The sequence below is a fragment of the Diabrotica undecimpunctata genome, chromosome 2 (assembly GCF_040954645.1).
Source record: "Diabrotica undecimpunctata isolate CICGRU chromosome 2, icDiaUnde3, whole genome shotgun sequence".
Taxonomy (NCBI): domain Eukaryota; kingdom Metazoa; phylum Arthropoda; class Insecta; order Coleoptera; family Chrysomelidae; genus Diabrotica; species Diabrotica undecimpunctata.
The window spans coordinates 11,299,537-11,320,063 of NC_092804.1; the positions used below are offsets into that span (position 1 = coordinate 11,299,537).

General features: G+C 33.2%; 2 protein-coding genes and 1 non-coding gene across 3 annotated transcripts in view; 1 reads left to right on the top strand and 2 right to left on the bottom strand.

The window, feature by feature from the left end:
• mei-41 (ATR serine/threonine kinase meiotic 41) overlaps positions 1 to 20,038 on the top strand; it is a 36,419-nt gene extending 16,381 nt beyond the window's left edge. The window contains exons 9-24 of the mRNA XM_072522246.1: positions 1,831 to 2,016; positions 2,153 to 2,296; positions 2,368 to 2,538; positions 2,697 to 2,931; positions 6,340 to 6,587; positions 6,685 to 6,855; positions 9,156 to 9,343; positions 9,395 to 9,524; positions 14,144 to 14,488; positions 14,683 to 14,960; positions 15,125 to 15,334; positions 17,486 to 17,715; positions 17,924 to 18,075; positions 18,301 to 18,460; positions 18,519 to 18,766; positions 19,811 to 20,038. Coding sequence (XP_072378347.1) covers positions 1,831 to 2,016; positions 2,153 to 2,296; positions 2,368 to 2,538; positions 2,697 to 2,931; positions 6,340 to 6,587; positions 6,685 to 6,855; positions 9,156 to 9,343; positions 9,395 to 9,524; positions 14,144 to 14,488; positions 14,683 to 14,960; positions 15,125 to 15,334; positions 17,486 to 17,715; positions 17,924 to 18,075; positions 18,301 to 18,460; positions 18,519 to 18,766; positions 19,811 to 19,984 — 3,270 coding nt within the window. The 3' untranslated portion in view covers positions 19,985 to 20,038. The remainder of the gene's footprint in view (positions 1 to 1,830; positions 2,017 to 2,152; positions 2,297 to 2,367; positions 2,539 to 2,696; positions 2,932 to 6,339; positions 6,588 to 6,684; positions 6,856 to 9,155; positions 9,344 to 9,394; positions 9,525 to 14,143; positions 14,489 to 14,682; positions 14,961 to 15,124; positions 15,335 to 17,485; positions 17,716 to 17,923; positions 18,076 to 18,300; positions 18,461 to 18,518; positions 18,767 to 19,810) is intronic.
• LOC140435321 (5S ribosomal RNA) lies at positions 13,304 to 13,422 on the bottom strand. Its single transcript, XR_011950131.1, has one exon. It is a non-coding gene; the product is annotated as a 5S ribosomal RNA (ribosomal RNA).
• On the bottom strand, positions 15,604 to 16,912 carry LOC140433186 (mitochondrial intermembrane space import and assembly protein 40-B). The gene has a single exon (XM_072521225.1). The coding sequence runs from the start codon at positions 16,774 to 16,776 to the stop codon at positions 16,321 to 16,323; it is 456 nt and encodes a 151-aa protein (XP_072377326.1). The 5' UTR covers positions 16,777 to 16,912; the 3' UTR covers positions 15,604 to 16,320.
• Positions 20,039 to 20,527: the final 489 nt, after the last annotated feature.

Sequence of the window (20,527 nt, forward strand, 5' to 3'; positions counted from 1 at the left end):
TCCATCAATGTATACTTGATGAAATGGGGACCAAACAACAGAGCAGTATTCAAGACCTGAGCGTACCAGAGAGCAATACAATAATTTATAATAATACACCCAAATCTCTTATCTCAGTAACTGAATCCAAGAGTACATCATTAAGAACATATCTATTAGCTATTAGATTATTTATACGACCAAATGAAATACAAGAACATTTAGTTGGATTTAAGCTTAAACCATTTTGTTTTGACCATAAAAATATATTATTTACATCATCTTGCAGGAGATCTCTATCCGATTTATTATGTATACAACGAAATAGCTTAAGATCATCAGCAAATAGCAGGAAGTGTGAGTTTTTGATAGCCTTACCAATATCGTTAATGAACAAGTTAAAAAACAAAGGACCACAGTGAGACCCTTGTGGTACACCAGAATAACAATGGAATTCTTTTGAAATATAATTGTTAATCCGTACTTGCTGTGTACGTCCCATCAGAAAACTTTTAATCCAATTAACAATGAGGTCACCAAAGCCAGATGCATGAAGTTTGTGGACCAAAGATTATGATTAACCTGGTCAAAGGCCTTTGAGAAATCAGTGTAAACGCTGTCGACCTGAATTTTATTCTCAAATGCACCCAACAAGTATTGTTGGTAATTGACAAGGTTTGTTACTGTTGACTTCCCGTTAGAAAATCCATGTTGTTCATCAATAATTATGTTTCTGCAAGCCCAGGTGAGATTTATCGATACCAATTTATCAAGAAGTTTCGGGATTGCTGATTGAATAGTTATACCTCTATAATTGTTAACACACTCGCGATTGCCAGATTTATAGATAGGTGTAAGAAAACTATTTTTCCAATATTGTGGAAATACAGATGATGACAATGATAAATTGAAAATTTGTTGTAAAGGTTTACAAAGGGAAAAAATACAGTTCTTAATAAGTGCTGCAGGTATACCATCAGGTCCTGAAGAATATGTAGTTTTTAAACTCATAATCCCCTCGAAAACATTAGTCAGACTAAACTTCAGAATCTGAAAATCCACACTATAGTCCAATTTAAAATTAGGTACATTATACTCACTATCATTATATGTACCTGAAAAATAACTGGCAAAAAGATTAACTATTTCATCACCATTCTGAGCTATTTCTGCAAAAGCTTCAATGATATACGACAACTTTCAGTCTCATGGAAATGGCAAGTTGTATTTCTAATGAACTGTTTGTTATAGTCCCCCGAGTCTGCAAGTGGTTGTAGCTGGAAATTCTTTTGAATTATTTGAATATGCATTTGTTAACATATTTACTTGTATAATTTTCCTTTCTACTGTGCCTACAGCTTACCCCAGTAGATTGGTCACACGTTGTTTAATATTTGTTTGATTATCTTCAGAAAACACTGTATATATTTAAACACTGTAAACTATCTCTCTGGACTCCAATATTAATCTGATCTGTTTACTCGTACTACAATTAACCATCCCTATTCTATAATTAGGGTTAAAAAGATATAACAATCTTTATAAAAGCAAATTTCATTTATTGTTTAAGTGAGTAATACAATATTTTGCGGTTTCAAATATTATCCCAATTTAGCCCAGCTTTGCCATATGGCAACTCAAAAGTGTCTATACTCTTCCTAGTGTATAAAATTTGTCTTTTGTAACACAAAAGGTTAAATATTGTTCTAAAACTGTTTAATATTGCAATGTCATTGCAAAGCTGTTTATATTATGCTCACCAATGCATTTGAAACCAGCTGGACCTATTAATACCAAGCGAATGATGTTTTATAATATATTTTTATTTTTTTTTATTATTTTAATTTTTAGTTACGTCCAATTCGGATTCCTGGAGTTGCCACTGAGACTCCAGTCATTACTCCCGAAGATGTAAAACAAATGCAGTGCACAAAAGTTGTATTTTTATTACTGGACTTTTTGGATCGTTGGGTAAGAGAGTGGCATTGGCAGAAAGGTGTAGCAGGAACTGCTGATCAAAACTTTCAGACAATTAAGGTAACTAAGTGTTAAATATAATAGATAAAATTTGAAAAAACCTTAATTAAAAATTAAAAGTAAAATTAAAATTAGTTATTGTTAAGTCCTAAATATTAATTAAAATATTTAATGGTATTTATTGGATTGTTTGTAGGGATTTCAAAATGAATTATGTAAACTACAACTTGCCAAATGTAACTACCACTGTGGTGAGTATCCAAGAGCTTTGATGTATTTAGAGGATTTCATTATGGACCACAAAGAAGAACTTTCCAACAATTTATCATTCTTCGCCGAGGTTCGTATCCTTCTAAAAATTTATTATTTTTGTATAGGTATTTGTATCACGTTTGTAATTTTTTGTTGTAGATTTACGCACAGTTAGAAGAACCAGATGGTGTAGATGGAGCAATGGCTTTGCAACAAAACGAACCGTCCCTCGAACAAAAAATTCTTGCATTGGAAGTCTCCGGAAAGTTGGCAGACGCAACAAATTGTTACGAGAGAATGTTACAGCCATTGCAATTACGTCATATACAGGTTTATTATTTTATTAAAGTTTTATAAATTGTCATATAAAGTTTTAAAAATAATATTCTAACAGACAATATAAAGAAAGATCTATTTCAATATAGACATTTAATTTATGATAGCTTCAGAGACCAGATACAAAACATTCGTTTATTGTATGATTACAGGGCCTGGCTCAATGTTATTTAGATTTAGACAACGTAAACACTGCTCTTAATTTTGTAAGAGGCGCTCTCGAAAACCAACCAGATTTTGGTAACATGCTGTTAGAAATGCAAGCGGAACCATTGTGGAGACTGGGCCAGTACGACGAATTAGATACGCTGTTAAAGAAACCTGATTTGTCTGACAGTAAAATTTGGGGAGTACAAGTAGGAAGAGCGTTATTACATATGAAAAACGGTAAGCAAATACATCAATTTTTGTTAGTAAATATATTATTAGCTGGTTCATACAAGAAGTTAAAAATGTAAGTACGCGCAAAATAAGCACAGGTCTCAAATTATTAGCAGCAAGATCAATACAATAGCCACTTACCAATAATTATGTAGATTTGTGTTTCGAGGTAAGGAGCTTGGTGGCCTGTAGTCTATGATTCTTCTTTAAGTGAGCTGAGGGTGTAAGGAATTTTGAGAATGTATATACACGGCTGTGTACTATTTAAAAGATAATCACATGGAAACTAACAAAAATTAATGGCTTTCTTGAGAAGGCTGAAGTGTTTTTGTAGTAAAATCAATGATTTTCCAACACAAATGATTATGATATTATTATCAGGCCGACGAAGGCCGTATTGTCGAGGGGTTAGCTTATATAATAAGGGCAGTGCTTTTTACTAAACGCGCAAGCTTTCATCAGTTGGCGTTACAGCCCTTCGTGAGCCTTGGCCTGCTTCAAAACATTCTTCCATCCTTCCCTATCGAGTGTCTATCTTCTCCAGTCCCTCACTCCAATCTCCCTCAGATCTTCCTGTGCATCGTCCAGATATCTGAGTTTAGGTCGCCCCCTTCTTCTTTTTCCGACCGGCCTGTTTAGCATAGTTATTTTAGTGTGATCACTCTCATCCATCCGCATAACTTGGCCCACCCATCTTAGGCGGTTTATTTTGATGGTCTTCACAATATCTGCATCACCAAAAAGTCTATGGAGTTCAAATTTATATCGCCTTCTCCACAGACCCTGTTCATTTACTCCGCCATATATGGTCCTCAATACTTTTCTTTCAAAGACTCGCAGTAACTCTTCATCTCGGGTCGTCATTGCCCATGTTTCCGATGGGCATTCTTGCATTTATTAATCACAGGGTTTTCTGAACCGGTTGATACAGTACGTAATTCTTTCAGCTGGACATAGGTAATATACATTGAGGTAAGTGTGGCAACTGCGCTTTCTCGATTCTATGCAAATATCCCACCACACTAAGCCATAGCCTACAATGCGATTGATAAATCGACAAGTATCATTTTAAAATGTTTATTTACTCTTCTCCAGAAAAGATTCAAATAATTAAATGGTATTATCAAAGGCAATTATTTGTCAGAATGTGTAGATCAATTTGCTAATACAGTAGACTCGCTCTATAACGAGAACTGAAATGACAGACTAATTACCTCGTTATAAGCCGATCTCGTTATATCAGACAATAATAATACTGTGCATACATATGAATCTGTAGTTTTCTAAACCATTAACTTTCTATAGTGAAGCCATTCGGAGCAATATAAGATGCTAATAAATATTGTTTGAATGGCGTTTTTGAAAAAAAGTTATTTACTTTTATTGTCAATCAAATATATTAAAATATTAAAACATAAAAGAGTTCTTTACTTTTATTATCAATGATATACGTTAAAACAAAAAAGCTGTACTTATATTTTTTTCCAACTACATAATGTATAAATCGTATTTTCAAGGATAACATAAACTATTGCTTCTGCAATTTTAAGAACTCTGTCATTTTTAACTGCTTTAAATGGTCCAGTATCATTCTATCATATATTTTCTAAAGATGTGAAACAGTTGTATTTATAATAATAATAGTCTCCCGTTTTATACCGCTGTCGCGGCTTTGGGAGTATAGCAGGGTAGTCTGCTATATCTAGGGCCTACGGTATACAAGGAAGGTAACATGGCCAGTGCTACGCTTCAACCGTCTATTATTACCCCTGGTTTTACCCAAGGTACTCATTTTTATTCAGGCTGAGTCGACCTGGGGCCTATAGACATTTTTAAAATGTCTAGATGTTCTTGCCGGCGGTGGGATTCGAACCCCGGACCACCGGCTTGCGAGGCAAGCATCCTACCGCTTGCGCTACGCAGGCCCTACAGTTGTATTTATTTATTGTAAAAAAGTTTATTGCGGGCTGCAGTTAAGTTTATTGAGGGGCTGTTTGAAAAGGTATTTATTTATAGCCACGACCGGACTAAAAACGTGAAAAACACGTTTTTGGATCTTATTTTCTCTCGTTATAACCAAATTTGCCTCGCTATAGACGGTTATAGTTCAATAGAAATTTCACGGGACATCTAATGTATCTCGTTATAAGCGAAACCTCGTAATAACCGTGTTCGTTATAGAGGGAGTATACTGTACTTTCGAAAAGTACTTGTACACAAACATGTAGATACAAATACTTTGTAGACAAACAAATATTGTAAATAGTTTTGAAACACATTATTGTTTACAACATTGTACAAAATGTCATAAAGGAAAAGAGATGTCCCCGGAAAGACAGCAGGAAATCGAAAGGAGAGATGAAAGTATTTGTGGTGGATAACTCCAGAACCACTATAAGTGTCGCCGAGGAGCCTGAAGTCTCGCATACCACAATTAATAAAGTTTTAAAAAATATGGCTTTAAGAGTTTTAAATATTCGAAAACTCATTAGTTATTTCCCGGAGATCAATTTCGTAGAATGGAGTTTTGTGAAGCTGCAATGTATGCATTTCACGAAAATGAAAACGTCAACCTCAACCTCAAAACTCAACGTCCTCAAAAACTTAATGTGTGAACCGGCATTTTAGGTAATTGGAGCATTTTTCATTGAGGGAGTTCTGAATTCAGCTAAATATCTTGCTCTTTTACAAGATAACATTATTCCAGCTATTCAGAATCTCCCAGATATACGTTTAGAAGATGTCTTGTATTAACAGGATGGCTGTTCCGTTTATAATGTGCGTATCGTGAGAAATTATTAAAACGCAATTTTTCAGCATCGCATTATAAGCGGAACAAGCCAAATTAAATGGCCTGCGAGATCTCCCGATTTGGCTCCCATGTATTTCTTTTTCTGGCAACCAAATCCAGGATCTATGGCAACGATCTCGAGAGGGCACATAATCTAGCTGATTTAGAAAATAAAATAAGAAATTTATGTGCTACGATTACGTCACAACAGCTTGCAAACATAACACAAGCGCTTTATAATAGACCAGGTTATTGTCTTGAAAAAGAAGGAGGTATGTTTGAACATTTTAGTTAGTTTACTGGTTATTTTGTGCAGTAGAATGTATTGTTTGTTTTTCAATTTCTTTAAATGAATTATTTGTTTGTGTTTAACTACTTTTAGAATAATACTTTTTAGTTTTTCGGTGGGAATAGCCCACAATAAAATTTTTCAACGGTTTTTAACTGCATTGCAATAAATTTAAATTACTCTCGTATATTTACGTAGAAGAATTAACTCGATGCACACCCGATAGAGTCTTGACCACAGCAATGAGAGCACACTTACCTCAATGTATATTACCTACGTCCAGCTAAAAGATTTACGTACTGTATTACATTCATAATAAATAGTGTCCTTTTAGGAGAAAGAAACGAGTTCCGAACCACCCTGGATTGTTTAATGAAGCAACAGGTGTTTGCGTTTGGCGCTACCAGTTTAGAGGAGGGTGCCTATAAAAGCGGGTATGGATACATATCAAAATTGCATGCTTTAAACGAATTACAACAAGTGGAAAAGTTGATGTCGGATTTACTTATCAGTCCAAATAATAAGGAATATGCTGAGAAGATGATGAAAAAGCTTTTAAACGAGTGGACACTTCGTATAAAAGTAAGTGTTGAATATTTATCTATCGTTGAATCTATAAGCCTTTAGAAAATAATAATTAATCATAATTTATTATATGTTATTCTTTTTTGTCCTTTAGGTTGTTCAAGAGTCGGTCGCAATCGTCGAACCGCTTTTATGTCTAAGGCGAGTTTCTTTGAACCTAGCAAAGAATGTGGCAGAAGAGAAAATTCCCAATGCTGTTCCTTATCTGCATTCTTTGCTCGGTGAATGTTGGCTGCTAAGTGCTAAGACAGCAAGATCTGCTGGGGTAAGTGCTTTTTCTTTATATTTCTTTATGCCTTGTCTTTATTATTTTATAGAACGTTAGGATTTTTTTATTATGGGATATTCACAATGAATTAATTAAAGTGTTTTATTTTTTATATTAAATTCATCATGAAGTTCGTTTTACAGCTTGCAATTATACCTACATATAGCAATTATACCTGCGTAGGCAAGAAAGTTGCCTAAAGGCATGCACAGTATGTCATCCGCTGATTATTTCCTGCAACTTCTGGCAATTGCGCGATAATCGGTTTGGTGACATTTTCTCTGCAAGTTTTCATGCAAGTCTATGAAATGGCACTCTCTGTGACCCTATAATTGTACATTAAGCTACGGACGCTCTCTCCTGTAGCCAAGTACCTCATTAGTTTATGTTTAGTCGAAATAGTATCTCGAAATATAGATTTCTTTGTGATTAAGTGTTCTTCAATTCAGTGTGTTCAATTTTTCTCAAAATTTTATTAAATGTACCTTTATTCATTCGTAAAAAATTAGAGTACTTTTCATCATCTACTTGGATAAATTCTTCTGTTAGAAATATATTACCCCTCTTTTTATTCAACCAAGGCCTTATCCACCATCTCCGTTCTCGGCGTTCTAAATGAGTAACTAAAAGGTTGATTGCAGCAATAATAATACTTAAGGTTGCTGCTACTGCCTTTTTCCTTTTATATTTGGCTATTTTTATTAATCTTGAAATTTCGAAATTGACTAAATATTGTTAAATAAACAGCAACAGCAATTAAAAAAAAACAAAAGTTAAGTTTTTTAACGGAAAAAATTTCAACATTAATTGCATTACAAGCTGAGTTGTAAGCTGTAAAATCGCTAATAAAGATCTTGCAATAGACTTGCATGAAAGTTAGCCATGCAAGAAATTAAAGCAAGTTTTGTTGCGAGATGTAAAGCGGTCTTTAGAGAGGGCCCCCGACAGTTCAGTGGGCTAGTGGACTCACTTTGGCAGTGATTTAGTTTATATTTAGTGTAAGCCACTCTCAAATCAGAAATGTTTCAAACGCCCTAGTATAAAATCCAAATTAAATACACGACTCTGATTTGGAATATGCGGGTGAATTGTATTGACGGTTGATGAGTAATTGATGTCGGCCTTTTCTAGAATTATACCAATGCTCTAGTTGTGGTTTGTTGTAAGATACGACTAATCTGACAAAGGTGAGAGGAGAGGTGTATAACCGTCACTTGCTGTTCCAAGTTCACATTAATGCATTGGATAATCGGTGTCGAATGACCTAAGGGCGACCTCATCTGGGACGAGTCCCTCAGATGTACCGATCATTGGCTGCTTTGTCTCGTTTGGGACCATTAAGGTCGATTTATACATGCCCGTGCCGTGTCAGTGCCGAGTCCGAGTATTTTTAATGTTATATTTACATACAACTGCATTTTAACAGTCTGCGAACCGGGCCGAATAGATAGGAAACCGTATTACGTATTTCTCACCGTGTTAACAGTATTACTTAAAGAAGAGGAATAGCAAGAACAGAAAAGGCGGAAACAAAGAAGATGAAGTGTGCATCTTATGTGGAAAAAAGACAAATCGAAGGAGAAGTTAAAATACACAGAGAATTATTGCACACTGAAACAAAATTTCACGAATATTTTAGAATGTCGCAGTACTCTTTTTTCTTTTTCTTTTTTCTTCAATTCATATAAAAAAAACCATAACATACTAATCGCATGACATCTCCTGCTTGTCTGTTTACGGGCACTCATGTTCACGTTGCACTCATGTTGCGTTGATTGTTGGGTGAACTGAGTAAATCTACTCCCGATGTAGCCGGTCCCAAGCCCAGATAAAAGAGGCAAGAATGAATGACAGATAAAATATTGCAGATGATGGAAGAGCGAAGGAAATTAAAAGGTAGAAATGTCAATGGATTCAAGAAGTTGCATAATAATATACTATGGGAACTAAAAAGAGCCAAAAAAGCATATGTACGGAAATTGAAACACTACAACGCAAACACGACGATTTCCATATTCACATACAGATTAAAGATGTACAGAAGACCAGAAAACAACGCAAACAGGCATATTTGCAGACATCGAAGGCCAAACTTTGACAAACCTTTTGACGCAAACAGGCATATTCTTTTGATAGTTTTTCTACCTAGTTACCTAGTCCAAAATACAAAAACAGTTTAATTAGGATTATTTACTTTCAAGGTCTCAAAAAAAACGAATGACGCCGTTATATTATTATTGTTAGGCATTTTTTTTTTCTTTCTTAAACAATCCATTTATAAGTGTAATTGTTGATAGATGCACCAACAAGCGTATACATACACATTAAAAGCAGAAGAATTTGCACCCCCTACGCTATTCTTGGAAAAGGCCAAATTGCATTGGTTGAGGGAGGAACACGAACAAGCCCTGTTTACCTTAAGAAGAGGTCTTGAAGTTCTGTTACCCGAAGGATATTCTCCTGAAATGATGACTCGTGAGCAAAGGTGCGATGAAACTAACTTTTTTTTTAGTAGTATCTAATGTAATTATTTTAGGAAAATTTGTGCTGAAGCCAAACTTCTTATTGCAACATACAACGACGAAATTTCAAATGTTGATATCGACGTCAATCGGCAGAATTTTAAGGAGTCGGTGGAAATGTTTAAAGAGTGGGAAAAGAGCTTAGTAAGTTTTAATTAGATATATTTTTTAAGCGTATAATTATATAAACGATTTCTTTTAAACGTTATATTAAATTGGACATGGAAATGTAAATTGGACATTGACGTTAAAGACCGGGCATTGTCGAGAATGTCCATTTTCCCTGGTAATAATAATAATCTTTATTAATAGCACATGGCTAGAAAAATATACATATAAATACATCAATTTATACCCTTAAAATTAAATCACAATGCTTTGCTTAACATATATCTTACATAAATTTTTAAATTGAGCTAAGTTTCCAGAAGCCTTAATGTTTTCCGGTAATTCATTGTATTGCTTTAATCCCCTATAAAAAAGATTGTTCTGACCAAAATTAGTGTTGATCCTATTCAGATAAAAGTTATTTCTAGAACGTGTGTTGTGTTCATGTACATCTCGAACAAAGGTACAATTATTACACAAATGCACAGGTATCAGACCATTTAACATTTTATAAACAAAAATCATACTATTACATACAATTGTCTGTCTTACACTTAAAACATTTGCCATTGTTAGCATGTCAGTTCTACTAGTGTATACACTACATCCTAATATTATCCTTAAGGCTTTATTTTGTTTTTTCTGCAGTACATTCATTTGAGAAGCATTCATTAAAAACAGCAATGTAGAGCAAAAATAGAGATGGGGAGCAATAATCGATTTATATATGGTCAACCTAGACCAGCAACTTAAATTTTTTGACATTCTTCCCAATGCATAGATTTTTTTTGCTATTTTGTTTGTAACAAACTTAAAATGTTCAACAAAACTTAAATTTTCATCTATAATACATCCCAAATACTTATACTGAACCACTCTCTCCAAAGCAATATTATTAATTTTTACATCTTTTATTATGTTATTTAATTTAAAATTTTTATTCTTTATAAGCATCATTTTTGTTTTATTTACATTAAGACTTAAGGAATTATTATCGAGCCATTTTAATATATTACATATCTCTTCATTTATTATATCGATTATTTCATCTACCTTATCCCCTATTGCATATATCACAGTATCATCGGCAAACAACTGTACCTTACACTTTTTAACAACATCAACAATATCATTTATATACAGTATGAAAAGAGTAGGACCTAACACAGTTCCCTGTGGCACACCATACAGAGATGTCTGAGCCGATGAAATGGCACCATATTTTGTCACTTGTGTTCTATCAGTCAAATATTCTTGAAACCACTTTATAATTTTTTCACCAAAGCCATACCTTTCCATCTTTCTCAATAGCAGTTGTCTGTTTATGGTTTCAAATGCACGTTTAAAGTCTAAGAAAACCACACCAATCATTTTCCCGCACTCCAGCGCACCCTTCCAGTCAAACAAAACCGTCTGCATTGCACTCTCACAGGAATTTCCTCTCCTAAACCCTGCTTGGAATTTAGTTAACACATTATTGCTTTCCAAGTACTTCACTATTTGATCATTTACACATAATTCCAGCAGTTTTTCGTATGGTGGTACCATATTTATGGGTCGAAATTCCTCACACTTAACAGTTCCATGAACCTTCTCAATTGGTACAACCAGACTTCTCTTTCATTTACTTGGGAATACGCCACTTTCTAGACTACCATTTATAATATGCAAAATTTTGTCGCCTATTACTTCAAAGGAACTCTTTAAAATTTGAACTGTAATACCATCAACATTACTTTCTTTGTTTTTCATTTCTTTCATTTGTTTTTTTAAATCTTTCATTTCTAACATTTTGAATTTTTCCATTTTGCAGTCGACATTTATTGAACTACAAATTTCTTGGTGGGTTTTGTTTGAAATAATGCTATCTGCTATGTTTTTTACACTGTCTCTAGAAAAAATATATTAAATCTTTCACTTATCTCTTTACCAGTAACCCCCCCCCCCCCCCCCCCACCATCAAATATTATTTCACTTTTAGCTTCATGGTTTTTTTTGCCGTTTACAAGCTCCTTTAATGTTTTCCACATTCTTTTTGGGTCGTTCTTACAATCATCTATTTTTTCCTGATAATAATTTTGTTTGGTAATTCTGATTAATGCTACGACTCTATTTCTTTGTTGTTTGAAATCATCCCAGTCAGTATCAGTTTTAGTAAATATAGCCTTTTTGTAATATTGATTCATTCCACCATAATTTATTTCCCCAAACATCCTTCATATTAATAGACTTTTCTGGAGCAAACTGATCGAGTGCAGACAATACATTAGTTATTAGAATATCAGCATTGTTACTTACATCTATAGAGGAACTTGACGGCCACTGCATATCCATAAGTTTCATTTGAAATCTTGTCACATCCATTATATTGTACTTTCTATAGGTTTTTGTAAGTGTCGTCTCATTGTTTCTACCCAGATCAGCTACAATTATCGAGTGATCTGTAATCTTTGGAGTTGGGAGCACCTTGCAACTAATGTCTTTTTGATTTGTAAGTACTAGGTCAATCCTAGTAGATGTCGATTTTGTAATCCTTGTGTATTCGTTTATTAGCTGATAGGTACCATTTTTAATAATAATATCATTTAATTTCATAGAGTAAAAGTTTATACTTGCCAAATCTATATTAAAGTCTCCCAATATCACAAAGATAGCATCAATCTCAATGATATCTAAAAACGCATCCAACTCCTCCAAAAATTCCGCATGACTTGCACTAGGTGAATGGTTATTAACGACAAGCTCGGCCTTGAACGACAATGACATTAGCCATTGGCCAATGTTGTAAAAAAATAACTTAAAGAGTTTTCATAAATAACCGGTCATTAACGACAGTAACCGGAAGCAAATGGCCAATGTTGGTATATAAATAAATTTATCCATGATGTATTATTTTTTATTTAAAAGTTTGAAGACTAATCATTTTTATTTTGACAAGATAGTGAACCATGGCATTTTGAATTACAAATGTTATTGTTTGCACGACATGCACACTTATTATTTTTACAACCACCTTTGCATTGGCAAAGCTTGTAACCTTGGCTGCCTAATTTGCTATTTTCCGCTGCAGGTTATCTGAGAGTTATTTCTTTCTCTTTTATTGAATCAGTTATATTTTCCAATAAAAACTAATTTTTCGCGATATGGATTAAACTCGGACCTTACGAACTTCTGTTTTAATACACCATTTCATTTCATAAATTCAAATAAAATAGGAACTTACAAAGCTTATAGAGACTATCCTCTACATTGCTAACCATAGCTAAAATATTACGAGGAGAACCGCGAGTTCTATCTACATCTAGGTACACGGACTGTTGTGCCCACTTCTACATCTTGATATTTATCACTGGAAAACTTAATCATTTTTGCAACTTTTTTCTCCAACGATTCTCTACATCGCTTACGTTTCTTTAATAATATTTTCTTATTGTTCACAGTTATAGCAGATTCCAACAGTATTAACTTTTTCCCAAAGCGGTCATATTATGGAGCACTGGTTACAAATAATTCTGTCTTCGTACACTAACACAAGTTAAACAAAGTATTGAAAATAAAAAGGTATAAATTGTGACACATTAAAGTCATAAATGAATATTTTCAAGAATATAGCACTTTGTTCAAAGAAGGAAAAATATCGAAATTTCATACTGATGAAAGTTATTAATTATCTTGAATTTAAAACTGAAATAGTGTACATTGTACTATATTTCAGCATTTAATTTTCCTTTATTAAAAAACGTATCGTTTTCTTTTTCTGGATTTATGAATTCTTTAGAATTTTCATTTTTTTCTTATTCATTCCTAAAAAAAGAAGGCAACAACATGCGGTGTTCCCAAGCGGTCACCCATCCAAGTACTAACCGCACCCGACACTGCTTGACTTCGGTGATCGGACGAGAACCGGTATATTCAGTGTGGTATGGCCGTTGCCGACTATAAATGAAACAAATTGATACCAAAATGAAGTACGTAACCAAGTTGTACAAACGATTAATGAGGTAACAGCTAAGTTTTTTAAGTCTTCTTTACCATCTCTTTACCTCTACATGAAATTAAACTTGTGCGTTCTTCTCGAAATATCGAGATCAGTTGTAAACAACATTAAATATATAATTAAATCTTCTAAATATGATTACATTTGCATAATATTTATGCATTTGCCATATATTGATTTATTTAGTTAGAAATCACCTGAGGGTCACCCTCTAAATAGAAATTACCTTGATTTTTGGAATTGCCCTTAATCTCGTTTACCAATTGCCAAGCCATTTTAGTTTTATTTTCGCTATTTTCAATTCGTTCTTCATAATAACTTTTTCGAGATTGAGTGAGTAAATAATTGTATTTGTCTATATTATATTCAACATTATTACTACACAGTGTAAACAAAACATCAAGCCTAGATTTACAATGTTTTATATGGGATTTTTTAGATTGCTTAAGTGTCCTCTTTTTACAGTTAAGTTATATCACTTTCCCAAAGAAACACCCTGTATATATTATTTGATTTTATGAAAAATAGTCTTTTTTAGACAGAAAAAGTAATTTGTGGTCAAGTTATTTATTTATATGATGACCTTGGGTCATGGTTGGTGTATATTGGACATTTTTTTTCTTTCTGGAAATAAGTTTCTTAATTTTTTTTTCACTAGGTATGTTTGGCACACTATTTGGATAAACTGTTTAAAAGTTACGACAGTTCCGAACAGGATTCCAGAGGGAGCGACATACAGCTGCAAATGATCAACTATTTCGGTAAATCTTTACAGTATGGAACTCATTATATTTACCAGTCTATGCCTCGTATGCTATCTATATGGTTTGATTATGGTACTAGACTATTGGAGGTGTCACAGAGTTCCGTTAAAGAAGAGAGAAAGCACATTCTCTTGCGTATGACTAAATTGATTGATTCTTTCTTAGAAAGGTTGCCGGCTTATGTATTTTTAACTGCGTTTTCCCAGTTGGTGTCTAGAATTTGTCATCCACAGAAAGAGGTAAGTATCTATGTATTTTTTATGTGAATATTTGCCTCAATGCTATATGGACCAGCTTCAGTATTAAATTATTGAACAATCACTGCATTATTTTCCAAAATTATTAATCAATTGCAAGTCAACTTTTTTGTTATGATATTTCTTACATTTATGATAAAATACAAAAGTTGTACAATTAAAATAATAATTTTTAGGTTTATATAATGTTAAAATCAATCATAATAAAGCTAGTTCAGCAATATCCTCAGCAAAGTCTGTGGATGATAATATCTGTGATCAAATCCAGCTATTCTGTTCGATCCAAGAGGTGTGCAGAAATTCTTTGCGATCCCAGGTTAAAGACAACAACATTAACGAAATTAGTAAGAGATTTTACAAGTTTGGCTGAGAAATTAATAGAATTATGTAATAAAGAAATACCACCTGATGTTAATACTACTAGTGTTAGTAATTTACTAAGATCGCTTCCCAGGTGAGTAGAATTGCTTATTTACAATATTTATTTTGTTAATAGATAATTGATAGAGTGTAAAAAAATAAAAGCTTGGGCTATTTCTATGAAATAAGTGATACATTCATCTTTTAAGACAAGACAATTAATATTTTAACTGTACTATGTGTCCCCATTGATTTCAGATTACTTGCAAAAGATGACTTCAGTGAGATTATGATGCCTACTTTTAAATTAAGAAAATTGATTTTGCCGAATCCAGATTTTAGTAATGGTCAACACAATCCTTTCCCAAATGCGTATGTCTATATAGTAGGAATTGAAGATGAATTAAATGTATTGCAAAGTTTGCAGCGACCAAGGAAAATTTCATTGAAGGGATCTGATGGTAAAAAGTAAGCTAGTTTTTTTTCTTCTTTTGTAGAAAAAGACCAATATTACAAATTAAGAATTCAAAATCTGAAATATCATAAAATGTATTCTTTAGGCATGTCCAGCTACATGAAAATTTGATGATAAATTTAATGAGGTAGACATAATAGTCAACAAGTTTTATGTGAATGGGAAACATTATTGTGTGGCTTGGCTGGGCATTATCAAAGTGTGCTAATTAATAAATGCAGTGATAATGTCTTTGTATATTTATATAATTAATACTAAGTGGAATATAGAATTACATTTATTAACATAAATAATGATACATAAATGCAATTACAGGATACTACAAAAGTAATAGTTTCAAATAATCAAGATACAATATCTTTTTAAACATTAGATTTAATTGCATCATTATACTTAAGGAAAATCAGTATCACATACTTAAGTATAACACAATTTCAAATAAATAGTTTTAACTTGTACAAAAATGTAATACTAAGAACTATGAGGTCAAATATACCTAAAGAGCTACATAATTGTGTCCTTTGTTTTAGGTGAAGAGTTTAATACAGTACACAATTAATCATTTTGTCTTTTGCCATTAAAGTTTTAAATAAAATCCTTGTCTATTTGTCTTTTTATAAAGAAATGTGGGTATAGTTGCTGATCTTCTGTTGCATAACAAGTAGCTTAATGGAAGATTGTAGTTAATGAATGATCACAGATAATTTGAAACTAAGAAAAAAACCAATGTTTAAGTAACATCCGAAGGGAAAGTCAGCTATTAATAGGCATCAAAAGTTATAGCATAATATACCAAAGATGGTATCTTTATATATTTTTGATGCCAACTAAATTAGCAAATGATTATTAAATTTTAAAACAAGTACAATTTACTTTAAATTATATTTCTTCATTTCCAAATTAAACAAAACTATATTAATGATAACATCCTCTTCTATAATGGAACCTCAAACAAAGAACATAAACTGTACACCCGATTTTAGTTATCCTTACTATCTACAGAGTTCCCACTTTTAAATTGTTTCGCATCACTACTATTTATTTCATTTGAATCAGCTGCTGATGCTGAGGCCAGAGCATTTGCACTATTATTAACACCGTTATCATCGTCTCCCATATCCTTATTATATAAAGCTGGGAACTTCTGCATGCAACCTTGCATAGTCTTAAAAAGATCATAACAATCACTTCCTTTGGGATCTGCTTCTGAATAATGGAAGCAACTAAATGCATTTCTAAATTCAACGCCACAAGGGCCGGTGGCCATTCCTCCTAAACAAGGACAATTCCAATTTATATCTCCATTATCCAAAATCAGTCCTGGTGGAGGCTGGACTTCAGGAAGTTTGACTTTGCTTGGTATTTTATGGTCTTCTTTTGTAGCAAATATTACAATATCTTTGTCGTTTGGACCTAATCTTCGACAATGGGACATTTTTGTTGAATATTCGAAGTCTGTTTTTTAGTCTTTACGACCTTTCAAAAGTATTTTGAGTTAAATAATAATACTTCTAGGGATTTAAAATGTGAAACTAATATAACCTCTATCTTCTTATTTATTTGTGAGATCAGTTTAGGCGAAGGTCTTGTTTGATTGTGTATCCAGCCAATGTTGTCCTGGCTTTATTTTTTGTAATATACGGGGGATGTTCAAAAATAATTACCCTGGAATTTGTAATGGTACAGGGTAAAGTATTATTTGAAGACATATTATATTCTTATTTATTTAAGAGTATACTTTTCGACGATGTTCTTGCACCGAACGGTGGTGTTTCTTGTTCGGTGGTTCTTGTTTGCTGTGTGTATTCAGCAAAGCAAACGTTTTGCCAACTATTCCATTAAACCACATACATTATGGCAATACACAAGTTCCTCTCCCGCAGTCGTGATGCTAAGATCTCTGAAACTTTTGTAGATAGCCCTAAATCTCGTACTAAATCATTCAACTCTTGTTGATCAAGTCACATATATCGAAAAGGTTAGTGTCAGTCAATTTTGCTTCCTATGATACATGCTAGATTGTGGGACAGAGAAAAAACGTGGTAGAGAAAAACTAATTACAGTTTTGAAACCAGCTCAAAAATTAAATTCAACAGATTTTTTTTTCAAACCTTTCCACAATGTTAAGCTTGTTTTTGTTTTAGATACATTTATATGTTGAAACCGAAAGATGATCTCAGAAAAGACTTCAGGTTAATGGAATTTAACGACATTGTCAATCATATATTAGCCAGAGAAGGTGAAGCTAGACACAGAAGATTAAATATACGATTATACTCCGTAGCACCTCTAAATGAAGAATGTGGTCTAATCGAGTGGGTTCCAAATCTTGTGGGACTGAGACCAGTGTTGATTAACTTGTATAAACAAAGAGGTATGCATATAATTTCAAGTATTATCATATTCCACAATATCTCCACAATCACAGATAGATGTAAATTCGGTCAAATGTGGCATTGATCTAGATTACCGTTATCCTAATCCCGTGTTTAAATTCAGAACTGGATACAAGATCTAGGTGGAAAACTTTGACAATTCACATATTTTGTTTTTCTGTTTTTGATCAAAGATCTGTTTTCTAGGATGTGCAATGAAGACGAAAGATCTTAGAGATGCTTGTTGCAATCTAAAAGATTCTCTTGACAGGAAGAGGGACGTTTTTATCAAGAAGTTATTGGCTCGTCATCCTGCAATTTTGGGTGAATGGTTCAGAAAAACCTTTGCAGATGCTCAGGTAATGTAAATATTGATCATTTACAAATTTTATTAAACATTTTTTTGAATTTTAATCTTTTAAATCTTATAAGTTCTAGGTACTGTAATTGTTTTGTGAGAAATAACACTCACCTTCATCTTTTTCCTTTTAGCAAAACCCTTCTTTTTATCAAATAAACATTCATGCTTAACTTTGATCAGTTTGAATAACAAAAAATATCTTTATTGTTTGTACTTTCTTTAGAGTTGGTTAACAGCACGAACTGCCTACGTCCGGACAACCGCTGTAATGTCAATGGCTGGATACATATTGGGGCTAGGGGATAGACACGGCGAAAACATTCAACTAGACTCTACGTGTGGTGATGTGGTGCACGTCGATTTTAACTGCTTATTTAATAAAGGTACATATTCGAATTTAAAGTGATTTAAGTATATTTTAACACATTTTCTATTTTTTAGGCGAAAAATTTGATTGGCCCGAAAGAGTACCGTTTAGACTCACCCACAACATGGTATCTGCGATGGGTCCTTTGGGCGTCGAGGGAATTTTCAGGAAGTCGTGTGCTTGTACATTAAGAGTTTTAAGAGAAAATTCAAACACGCTTATGTCGATAGTAGCACCTTTCGTTTATGATCCTTTGGTTTCTTGGCCAAGACATGTATCATCCTTGCCAAGTGTTCATAACGCTGAAAGAACAAACGAAGAGGTAAGTTATAATCTCATTAGGATTATTTAAAAGTTTATCTATTCTGGGATGTTTATAATTTATTTCTATTCTTACTATTGTAGCATTTTCTTTTTTCCTTGTATATCATAAAAGTCGATATAGTTCCTATCTTGTTGCGTTTTAAAATATTAGATCAAACAAATTTCAAGAGTCTGTTTATATTAAGTCAAGAACCGCTTCCAAGATGTTTTAATTACTGTCTCGCTCTTCAATTCCTTTTTTCTCCGTTTCGCTTATATAAATTAAAAAAAAATTCGCCGAGTTCTGAATAAATGTAGCAGCTTTGATAGAATAGAGTTTGGAAGTTGCATCTTAATATTTAATGAAGTAACACCTTCCTGACTCAGGAACAATGTAAAAGCTGTACGCTAATGTCTTTTTTAGCTTGTATAGGAGGCCTTCATGCCACACCTTGTCAAATACCTGCCTAACGTCCAGAATTGCCGCTGAACACTACCGTCCTCAAAATCGGCATGTTTTACCACTCTGTGAACGTGTTGGATTGTTGAGGAATGAGACGAAAATCCAAACTGGCAGTCTGAAATTAGATTTTTGGTCCAGAGTTCAAGTCTTTTGACTAATAGTCAAGCAAACTCATTTGTTAGGGGCTTTTAAGAAATTAAACGCTTGGGTACTAAACAGGAAAAAAGAGTAGATAGAGCATTGTATAGTAGAATGGGAAAAGAAGAATATCGAAAGATAAATCGCCAACGGGATGGAGAAGTATAGGCCGACCCTGAAAAAGGTAAAATGACAATCTGAACATTGACGCAGGTGGATGAAGTGTAAACAGTAAAGAAGGAAGAAGCAGAAGACATATTTTGGCAATTGGTGTATATATAGTTCTTTTCAGAGCCTTCTTTTAGGCATTACTTAAAGGTAGTAAAATGCCAAGGACCGGGACGATTGGAAGAGAATGGTGGTGGCTTTCTTAACTTTAGTTCTCTCCCATTTTTACATATAATCAAATTAAAAATGTCACATATAATCAAATAAAAACTAAATAACTTATTATTGTTTTAGGCCGTCGATCACATAAAGAACATAGAACTAAGACTGAAAGGATCTGTAAAAACAAGAAACAGAACATTAACAATGCCTTTGTCGGTAGAAGGACAAACCAACTATTTAATAAAAGAAGCTGTGAGCATTGATAATCTGTGTCAGATGTACATCGGATGGGGAGCGTATTTGTAATGTTAATTGTAATTTTATATTTTTGTTACCAGTAAAATAAATACTTTTTAGTAAGTTGTATTTCCTTATTAGTGTAGGTCCAGGCAGTCATAATTTGTTATTACTACTGTATCAAATAATCTTAGAACAGGTATGGAAAATATTGATAAATTTTATATGAAAATAGATTTTTTGTGAACGAAAAATATGGTGCTCGTTAGTAAAATCTAAAAGAATTTATACAAAGGTTGAAGCAATGAAGAATAATATCGAAAACAAACAGTTAAAAAAGTATTGATAAACAGAATTTCGGGATTCGATGAGGTACCGAACGAATCTACAATAGCTGTCCAAAAAGATACAAAAATCATTTTGGGTAATCTTAATGCAAAAATTAACGAAAACTAAGCCAGAAAGAAAATTTAGATAACTAGAAACTGGAGAAAGAAAGCTGGAACGCGAGCTAGAAAAGTAATACACATCTTAGTCTTTATGCCCCTGGTTTACTTTTACGCCATTATCTACTGAAAATTAAAAGAATAGGGTAGTACTTGTTTTTACCAA

Bases quoted from the DNA above. Each gene is read 5' to 3' on its own strand.
- LOC140433186 (XM_072521225.1), bottom strand. From the start codon at position 16,776: ATGTCCCATTGTCGAAGATTAGGTCCAAACGACAAAGATATTGTAATA.